Source organism: Lampris incognitus, chromosome 7 (genome assembly GCF_029633865.1).
Source record: "Lampris incognitus isolate fLamInc1 chromosome 7, fLamInc1.hap2, whole genome shotgun sequence".
NCBI lineage: Eukaryota > Metazoa > Chordata > Actinopteri > Lampriformes > Lampridae > Lampris > Lampris incognitus.
The window spans coordinates 21,538,831-21,549,846 of NC_079217.1; the positions used below are offsets into that span (position 1 = coordinate 21,538,831).

Consider the following 11,016-nt stretch of genomic DNA (forward strand, 5'->3'; position numbering starts at 1 on the left):
GATCCATACATAGATGCTAATGCACATACACTAATATATGAGAGCATGTGCGCGCACGCGCACACACACACACACGGATGTACACACACAGATGTACACATTCAGGTATGGCTAATAGCAGTGGTACCTGAATTTTGTTTGCATTTCAAATATGTGTGTGTGTGTGTGTGTGTGTGTGTGTGTGTGTGTGTGTGTGTGTGTGTGTGTGTGTGTGTGTGTGTGTGTGTGTGTGTGTGTGCACGTGCACACATTTCTGTGTGTCCATTTCTGGATCATGCTTATGCATTTTATTTCCTTGTTATTATTTGCTCATTCTTATGTGTAGTCTTTTATATTATATTCAATTTTCTTACATCTTAAAAATGACATGTTCTAATTAGATCATATAGGCGTTTATGATCCTTCTGTGAAATGATTCTTTAACAAAACTTTATTCAAATCCAATTCAAACCATCACGAAGAGAACATAAACATAGAAATAAAAAACAAAACAAAAACAACCCCCCCCAAAAAAAACAAAACAGTTATAAACAACACAGCAGGGGACATGGGCACATGTTAGGTTACGTGTGGCCTTTGTGCTGTTCATGTATGATCGGTGACCATAGTGCAGTGGAGACCAGGCACTGTATGGTCGATGTATGCACTACAGAATAAAGTAGCAGTATGGAAATCCCCATCTCGCTGTATGTCGACTCTCCGAGCTAATCAGCTATCCCGGGGCTCTTGCTAACTAGACACATGCTGCTAGCTCGCTCCTCCTACACCAGCCTAATGTTACGGTGTGTGTCTCTCTCTTTCGGCATGTGTGTCCTGACAGGAAGGTTGTCAAAAATCCCATTACAGAGGATCCCACATAGCACATTCTCACGCGTACACACACAGCGCACACAAACTAACTGTCAGTCATTTATTCCAGGTGTGGTTCAGCAACAGGCGGGCGAGGTGGAGGAAGCAGGCCGGGGCCAATCAGCTGATGCCATTTAATCACCTGATCCCAGGGGGGTTCCCGCCCTCGGCCATGTCCAGCATACCCCACTATCAGCTCTCTGACAGCCCCTACCCCCCCTCCTCTATAGCACAAGGTAAAGGATTACGAGTCTGCACGCAACACAGTGACAGTTAGGACATCTTGAAGCATTAAGCAAATCATTGATAACAGCCAAATTCCTATACGCCAAATGATGGTTATGATTACTGCATACATGGATTAAAGGCCGAGTGGTCTCCATGTTAAAACAAAAATGTGTGGTTTTAATTTCAGATGCCTAGGCACTATGATAAGGTTCACCCTTGCAGCCATGGCAATTGTTAAAGGAATCGTTTGGAATTTTTCCAGTCTATCATTATTTTATATTCATGTAGTACATAGGGGGGTATCATTTTCACAGTCATCCATCCTTTTTTTCATACTGGGTATGCAGCTCCCGCTTGCCGGCCACAGTTCAGTGCAATTGATAGAGGGCAAATCCGCAATCCTCGTTCAGTGTAAAAAAAAAAAAACACTCCACGGTTCAGCCAAAGCTAACATGATGCTACAGTAGTTTACAATAATGAATTTGAGAGGTCATTTAAAAAAACATGTTTTTTTTGTTTTTTTTTTACCATTGGTTATGGTTACGATATCCTACCCTGCTACTTCATGCAACACAGCTTTCCAGTGATTACTAGCAGGAGTCATTCGGCCATGGCGCAGCAAAGGGAACACTACGAGGGAATTTAGCAATGAAAACGATTGTAAAATTTTAAATGACCACTGTAGCTGTAGCATCATGTTAGCTCTGGCTGAACTGTGGACCGCAAATCCACAACCGTGGCTTGTTCCCCCATTAATTGCATTGAACTCTAGATGGCAAGCTGGAGCGGTATGTCCAGTATGAAGAAATGGTGGATGACTGGGAAAATGAGATCTACCTATCTACGACATGAGTGGTGGGTATAAAATAGAGGTAGACTTCAAAAATGTCAAATTGTTCCTTAATGTGTGGCCTAACACTCTCCCCTCTTGTCACTGGCTAGTGTCCGACCCCCCCAGCACGGTGCATCGGCCCCAGCCCCTACCTCCCTCCACGGGTCACCAAGGTGCCGGTGGTGGAGGGCAGGGAGAAGGTGGCTCGGCTTACTGCCTCGCCTCCGGACGCCATTCTTTCTCAGGCTACTCAGACAACTTTGTCAGCCCCGGAGGACCAGCCAACCCCATGAATGCCACCATAGGAAACGGACTGTCTCCACAGGTGAGACCTGAGTCAGGACAGTCCTTCTAAATCAATGAAACCAAATCATGTGATTGAAGAACAATCCCTCTTGATTCAGTGGCTTGCCTTTTAACTTGCTCAGACAGTAGCACAGCACGCTCATTAGGTTAACTAAGTTACCTTTCCTACTGGTATATCTACAGTATTCATGGAAAAAAAACCCACGAGTACACCAAGTATGAATGCTAAAGTTGTGCTGAAAAGTCATGGTGGCCTGCAGCTCTGCAAACTGTGAGGTGAAGAGGGCAGAAAAGAGAGAGGTTTTCAAACTCCCTCCTTGCTCTTTACTTTTCCATCAGAACCTTTTAAACTGTGCATATGTCATCCGGGCCAAAATAATATCACGAAACAGTAAGGCAAACAAACTCAGGAAGTTATCTAGTTAGAACAGCCATAACCTGAAATAATGTTGAGGCTGTACCATAAACTTGGCAGTGGGAGGCCGTCATGTTCTGCAAGCTGTGAAGCAACGGTTTACTTTTACATGCAGATAGACTATGACCTTTGTCTTTGTTCGTCGATTAAACACAGATCTTTAAACAAAGTAAGCCAGGCAGGTTTGTAGAAAAAAACAATGAAACAGAAGAAGCCCCCCTCCCCCCTTTGTCCAGTTCAGTTTGGTTTGGGCCGATTGGAAACGCCACTGCAGTTAGGTAACGCTCTCACATGTTCGCCTTTCCTCTTTATCACCGCCGCCCAGACATGGAGATGTGGCCCTCTGAGGAAAACGCTGCATAACAAATTGAAACTGGGCCTGCAAATGATAACCTTTTACAGCACAGCTGAAGGATGAGTGTCTATCAATGACCCAAATCAAATAGCTGTTAAGGAGGTGAATACATAATAGGTTGAAATTACCACTGCAAAAAAAGAAAAAAATAGTTGTGACTAATGGTTGTTCTGCATGCAAATGACTTTCCACCTGATTTGTATATAGTTGCCTCATGCATAAGTGGGGGAAATTCAATTTTTCTATGTATGTGTTTGTTTTGTGTTTGTGCATGCGTGTGTTTGTGCATAGTAGTTTTAAACCGGTTAAAGGAACCTGTTACATGTGACATGTCTTATCAGACGCACAGCCTCAAATTGAATCAAGTGCATCTCAGTGTTGGGACACGTGCACACACACACATGCACACACACATGCACGCACACACGCACACACACACACATGCGCACACACAGACTCCCTGCTGACTGACTCATTCATATAATTCACGTACAGAATGAGGAGGAAATAAAAGTATGAAACATGACTCTTGAAGGAGAGAGAGAGAGAGAGGACAGAGAAGGACAATTTTACTATGTGACAAATGAGAAGTGAAAAGATAATTACAGCCAATTATCCGGCCATGAAGTCTCCAGGTCCCCATACCAAGGCACCGAGGAAGATCCTAACAGGCAGAAAATGAGATTTCAACTGGGCACAGTCCAACTCCTCAGAGAATAGGCTATGACACTCAGAGAGGGCTGGGGAGGACACACACACACACACACACACACACACACACACACACACACACACACACACACACACCCCAATATTATGGAAAGAAAAAATATATCTACTCTTGACATCCAAGGATAAGCCAAAGCTGTTCTTGTCAAATTGTGCATGTTAAACATTTAGGAAGTTAATGATGGTTACGAGGCAATAATGTGTCATCAGGGAAGACTCCCACCAGTTATATCATTTAATCTAAGAACAACGAGGGCCACTACGAGTTATTTAATTATACTTTAAATGACGATTGGACATATCAGTTGTTTTAAACTGTAGTACTGTGGGAGGGGAAACCCTTAGGAGTGTTTTGCCCTTTAAACCCTATTTGATGACTATGCATTTTAATAAAAAGAAAAAGGAAAACATAGTAATGTGCCAAAATAAATTCATTTGTGAACAACTTCTACGACCAAAGCTCAAACTTTTATTTGGAGTAAAAAAAAAAAAATACTAAAAAAAGATTTTATACTTTTACACAACAGCAGCAGTACAGGGAATTCAAATTAATAAGGCAGAATAGTTCGATATATCATTCACAAATATTCAGTTACAGTTTTGTTTTGTTTTTTGGAATATACCACATTATCAGATGCAAATCTGTTTTTTACAGATTTGGAAATTTACCAGATTATGCATTCCAGCGCATTCGCATGGGCAGTTAGGAAAACTAGCATGACATATTCCACAAGGCGAGCATCCCAATCTAGCCAGTAAATCCCTTGTTCCTGATTCCTAAATACAGTATCTTTTCCACCAACAACTTGGCAGTCCTTTTTCTGCTTGTACATCATATCTCTCTCCCTCTCGCTCTCTCTCTCTCTCTCTCTCTCTCTCCTCCCTCCGTCTCTCCTCTCTGTGATTGGATGACTGTGTGCGAGTGAGGGATTTTCCACGTTATGTCCAACAATGGTAAACGATCCCTCCTCTCTGGATTTCATGCGCCAAGTTTCTTAGTGGGTTTTAACTCGCCATTCTTGCACAGCTGTGAACACATCGCAGCACAGCTTGCGAACACACGATATCACACACGTGCACACGTATTGACAAGCACCTGCGTGCACGTGGACGCGTAGCGCTCTACTGGACATGCAGTGCAAACAAACAGTTGTGCACAAATGCACCGGCACCGAGAGACGGCGTCGTCGTAGCCGTGTGCTGCATCCACATGCGTGAGCATGCACCCACATACCTTGCTGTGCTTACAGCCTCAGGGCCGACTCCTAGTGATTGTATTCCTACAATGTTTGTCTCTGCATTCCTCCGTATGAAAGCAAAGTTTCTAATTTATTTGTATATATTTCATAGGGCAGAGATGGAATGTCCTGTCTCAGATGTTTCCCCCAGTCCGACATTCTTCCTGGCTCCCCTCTCTGCAGCCTAAATGCTGAACGCGCTGTTTAGGCCGCTGGCAACGGCACGGTTCCAATGCGAAACACCCTGGATAGCCCGGCCAACAGCCATCTCACGCAAAAGAGGCTGGGGGGGGCAGCCAGCACAGAGAGGGGTAAAGTGAAGCAGGGGGTAACGGAGATAGAGAGAAAATGAAAAAGAAGAAAAATATATATCCCTGCAGTGTCCTCTTGTTTCCTGGCAGGCCTCGGCAAATCCTTGCTGTCCGTCTGTGCAAACGGAGCGCTCCCGACGTTGGGTTAATTTTTTAGGAAAATGTTAGCAGCCTTCAGAGGAACAACAACTCCCCTCTTCAAATCAATGCAGACCCCCCCCTCCCCTTCACTTCAGCTTGGGAAATGATTTAAGCGGGACCATGTGTGTGTGTGGATGTAGAATAATATGTCACTTAGAGGACCAAGAGGGCCTGAAGAGCAGTGTACCTGCTTCTTATTAGGACAGTTAAGAGGAGCCTCGGCCCTGCTCAGAGAGGGGATGAGAGGGGGTGTATGGGTGATATCTTCAGAGGCAGTAGGTTAAGTCAGAGTTGCCTTTTTTAAGCAGTAAACATGCTCTTAATTCATTATTTGCAGTTTTACGCCACACTTTTGATGATGGACAGGTCAGGGCGGTGAGAGTCGGGGAGTGGGTGGTGGGGCTGGGTGGGGGAGGCCGTCATCAGGTCCGTTTTGAACCCCATCGGCAGGCTCTGCCCCCCGGCGCTTTTCCATCCTTCGCCGGCCAAAAAAATATTCCCACAAATTCGATTATCTGGCTGCTAATAAAGACCAGGTCAAGAGCCGATGGATTTCTTCATCTGCGAACCTATGCTTCGGGGAAACTGAGCTGAGCTTGCAAAAGAGTTTTGCTTTATCTTTTGTCAGGATATCTTTGTTGGAGATTAGCCGTTATCTTGCGCCACGGTTTTCAGGCAGGACGGCGAGGAAGAATGGTAGAATAAGTGGAGTCGTGGCTCTGAGACAAATTGCTTAATTCTTCCTTTTTGGTGCTATCTCTCCGGCTGTCGGGAAACCGCTCGCTGGGAGCTTATTGACGTCTGCAGCAGGGGTATTTTTCTCTGTGCCGTGTGTGTGTATGTCAGTGTGTACGTGTGTGTGTGTGTGTGTGTGTGTGTGTGTGTGTGTGTGTGTGTGTGTGTGTGTGTGTGTGTGTGTGTGTGTGTGTGTGTGTGTGTGTGTGTTTGTGTGTTTATGCTCATGTACAGTGATTGTGCACATGCTCATGCACCTGTGCTAGATACTACAACAGACATGAGCCGGAGAATTCGCCTGACACAAATCAATAACCCAAGGTAGCTCAATTAACTCCCACAGATTCAATAAACCACGTTTCATGCAGTTACTTCCTTTGATCTGGCCTGGGATGACATTTGCAACACATTAACTGAGTACAAGATGGGAAAAAAAGAAGCTGTTCCAAGACAACATGTCCTGCAGAATATCCCAGAAATAGCTGCTTCAATTCAACCCCTCACGCTGTCTCTCCACCCAGGTGATGGGCCTCTTAAACCCGGGCGGTGTGCCTCACCAGCCCCAGAGTGACTACGCCATCTCCCCTCTGACGGGCGGCCCCGAGACCCCAGCTGGGATGGCTGCCAGCTGTAGCCAGCGCCTTGAGCACATCAAGGGCTTGGAGGGGCTGACCAGCGTGCCCTCCATGCCTTCTCTGCCCGCCCTGCCCAGCTCCCAGTCCTATTGTCCTCCCTCTTACGGCTCACCAGGCTACAGCGTGGACCACGTGGCCTCCTACCAGTATGGCCAGTATGGACAAAGTAAGGTCAATACACCTCCAACTGTTATTCCTCCATCTTTCATTACTTTGCATCCCCCCTCCCCCCAACACCCCACTCCCAGCCTCCCACCCATGCATATATAGTACACAGAAATTAACTTTGTCTCACATACTGATGATTTAGTTGGTTTCGGTTAATAAAGTCTACTTTATAAGATTTTTTTTTTGCAGTTTAGGGAGAATAGGCTGTTTTGTTGAGTCAGTAGATATCTTGGACCTGAAAATGAAGCAATCGTGGATCATACTGAAATCCGCAGGCACCTCACCTGGTAGCTATAGAGTCAAGTCCTATCAGGATAAAGTACAGTGCCTGCAGTGTTTCTCCCCAGACTGTTTGCCCTAACAGAATACCTATCTGTCCAACAGTGAGAAGGCCTTTTCACTTCACATTACTGTTACCTTAAGGGTTAATGTCAACTTCAAACAGACCTCCTCTAGGTTTGGAAGGTGATGTAATTTTTTTTTTCTTCTGCGGCCTGATTACAGCGGCCGCCGTTTCCAATTTTGGTCCATGGGGGGTTGACCAATCAGGTTCATCCACTGACCTTGCAGCAACCCCTGGGCAAGCGGGCCCTTCAAAGCCATGGCAGTGGTCCACGGGACTGACTGTATGGGCCTTTGTGGGGCAGCAAGTATCGAATGAATATCTAGCTTAATATCCGATAGCAGCAAATGTCCAATGAGATATCTCTGTGAAATATCTCAAAGTGAACAGAATAAGGAATTAAGGTGACATACAGAAACCACCTCTAATTCCCCTGCACAAATGCACAGACACGTACACATGCACGTGCATGCTAGCACATGAATACAGTACACACATAGATATGTTCCCTCTCGCTCTCACACACACACCCACAGTCATGCACACACTTGCACACATCTATGTACACCTACACACCTCAGCAGTCCATCTTGATGTGATTAATCAGTTCAAGTGGATAGCCGGTGTGTGGTTGGGTTTGGAGTTGTAGAGGAAAGGTCTTTTCAGGGGGTGGACGGATCCTAATAGCCTCTGGCAGGGCAGCTATTGGAAACAGGTGCTAGGACCGAGGTCAACAGGGGGAAGGAGTATTAAACCACACTCGTCCAGGCTCCGTTGTACCGTCCACGGATAAGTCAACACTCCATCTAGATCCAGTACCGAATCTAGATCACTCATATTGAAACGACGCATAAAAAAGCCCTGCCTTATAAGAATTTGCTATTTTATTTACAATAACATTCTTGAAAGTTTCAAGGAAAAGGCAGTTTTTTTTTTTTTTTTTTTTTGCTTATCCCAAAGGGGTTTGAGAAGTCTTTTTACCTAGTGCATCCTAACAAAATTTTTGTCCTACCCAGCCTCTTTCAACAACCTCACACCCCAACACGTTGTTAACACATGCAATGTTAACAATAGCCATATGTCAGTGGTATGGCATTGTAAAACATGTGCCCACAATTTATTGCAGTCATATATCTTGTTTACCATCTTTCTATCTTTTATCTTCTTTTTTTCACAGGGAATACTTTAACAACTATTTTTCATCCTTTTCTTAAAGGTGCCCTTCCTTATCTGAGGCGGGAGATCAGTTGATCCGAGGCTCTGGACTTCACAGAAGGACGGGTGTGTGTGTGTGTGTTTATGTACATCGATGGAGTTCTTGAAGTACCTTAATCCATACCAAAAGAAAAAAAAATCCACCAGGACACATTCTCCACTGGAGGACATCCATTCATTCTCAGTGGAAAAAAATGGACAAGAAAAAAAAAGAAGCAAGGAATCTCAGACCAAAAAAAAACAGTTGATTTTTCCATAAGTTTGCTGAATCGATATCATAGGTAATTGGCAGAAATGCCGTTAATAGACCAATGCCCCTGTAGGGTCGGTTGGCTTGCACCATGTTGAGTGGCAGCCATCTACGGCATGCTAAACGGGCATCTTCAACAACATCCCAGTGGCACTAGGGACCAAACACCATCCATGGAATAACATCTCAGCCTGCAGGGCCTGTGCTTCAGGACACTAACCCAAGCCTATCTTTATGGATGACCAAGCCTTTGAGCCCAAGCTTGAAGGAGCATGTTTACGTGTCTTAGAGATGTGAGTACACATGAAATTCCATCTATTCCCAATTTAATCCCAAATCGTGTCTGCACCCGGGGGCGGGGGGGCTTTGTTGAACTTATTTGAGATCGCATATGTTTGAATCTTCTGCATCCCACACAGACCAAAATTTCCGCGACAAAAATGAAATACACTGAACGAGCGAGCGAATGAATATGTTGCATCAGCAATGCAACTCTTAAGGTACACCACAGCTGTGCCTTCAAGAAAGTTCCCGACATTCCTCATCTCTTCTGAACCTCCATCTCCCTTGCTTTTACTGCCTCTCTCTTGCTTGTCCCACTCTATTGATGTCTCAGACAGTGAGGCCGGATCCCAGTCTTTTGTAGTTTTAGGGAGGACTTTGGGAGGTCAGGGGTGACTTTGGGGAAAGTGACAGATGAGAGAAGAGTGGAGGGGGGAGGTTGAAGAGGTGGCTCCGAGGGGGTAGGCTAGATCGATCACGCAGCGAGAATGACTGAAAGATCTTCACTCAGAGAGCAAGCGAGAGAGCGCCACCGGGTCACAAGTCACGACCGAAAGACACTTGAGAAACCGAGAGACCAACACAGTTAAAACCAGAGAAACCCATTCTCCCAGATGACCACAAGTGCAATATCACATATCCTAGAGTTGAACCCCCGACTTAAAGACGTGAGATGCAAAAAACGCTGATCGCAGCAACACTTTGGAATTACAATCTGGACCCAGCAATGGGATGTTGTGAAATAAAAACACAACCCGGGACCAAAATGAATACAAAAACATTGCCAATATTGCTGTTTTAGCCAAGCGAGTGCAAGAGGTGCGGACCGCATTGCAGATCACTGAGGTCACCGTGGAGCAAGGTGGAGAAGACTGAGTCATGTGAAAGCTGGGGTGAACACAATTACCAGGAATGACAAAGCCAAAACTTTATTTTATTTTATTTTTTTGTCTTCATTTGTATCGCATTAGAACGTTCTTGTCTCTGTTTACGCAAAAGGCGGAAACGATCTTTGTATTTTTTTGGATATGTCGCAGACATATTTACTGTCACAAACGTAATGTATGCAAACAATGTAATTGTAACCCTTGCGGCCTAGTACAAGAAAGGTTGCCAAACGAAGATGCCGACGTCCTTCCGCGATTGTTTGCTCGATCTCAGCGACTTGCCGTTCCAAGCCTCGATGTGAGCACTGTTTCATTTTACGTTTTTCTACGCTGTATTCTCATGTTCCTTTCATTTTTTGTTTGTTTTTTTTTTTATATATATTTTGTATTACTTGACTGAATGATATGACATAATGTCATTTGTACAAGCACAGTATTATTGCTATTTATGATTAAAAAATAAAAATAAAGTTCTGAAAATAGCCGTAGTTTGCTTTAGTCACGCCGTTGTAATTATAGAACAAACGGGGTCTTTGTGTCCGTTTTAGTCGCAACCTCACAAAAAAAAAGCAACCAAGTGACTCTGACTCACCCTGTGACGTGTACAAGTGCATTTGGAGACAAATGTGTACTTTTGAAATCACTTCTGAACCCCACAACAAAAATAGGGCTGGTCAAATAGGGATCACCAGACGTTAGAGTGGACAGCGAACACAACGGCCTTTCTTAGCGGATCCCGTAAATGTTCAAACATCTGCATTGGTGTATATTAATACCCCTCTGGCCCCCAACTGTAACAAACTGACTTTTGTTTAATGGGCCTTCCAATGTGAAGAACAAGCCTCAGAGCGTTTTGGACAAACAGCACACCCAACCCCACTGAACCTCTCTGCAACCCATCTACCCCGCTTACTCACACAGGGGCCCCTCTGTGTGTGTGTGTGTGTGTGTGTGTGTGTGTGTGTGTGTGTGTGTGTGTGTGTGTGTGTGTGTGTGTGTGTGCGTGTGCGCGCCACATGTATGCATACATTATGTGCATGTTCACATGTACAGTGTTGTGTCTATGTGTGTCTGTGCGCATGCGTTGTGGGAGGGGG

The 11,016-nt window shown here is 44.9% G+C and overlaps 1 protein-coding gene across 1 annotated transcript in view; it reads left to right on the forward strand.

Moving 5' to 3' along the window:
* Window positions 1–10,374, forward strand: part of pax3b (paired box 3b) — a 25,630-nt gene extending 15,256 nt beyond the window's left edge. Inside the window, exons 6-9 of the mRNA XM_056282781.1 lie at window positions 920–1,085; window positions 2,020–2,234; window positions 6,661–6,940; window positions 8,502–10,374. Coding sequence (XP_056138756.1) covers window positions 920–1,085; window positions 2,020–2,234; window positions 6,661–6,940; window positions 8,502–8,536 — 696 coding nt within the window. The 3' untranslated portion in view covers window positions 8,537–10,374. The remainder of the gene's footprint in view (window positions 1–919; window positions 1,086–2,019; window positions 2,235–6,660; window positions 6,941–8,501) is intronic.
* The last annotated feature ends 642 nt before the right edge of the window (window positions 10,375–11,016 follow it).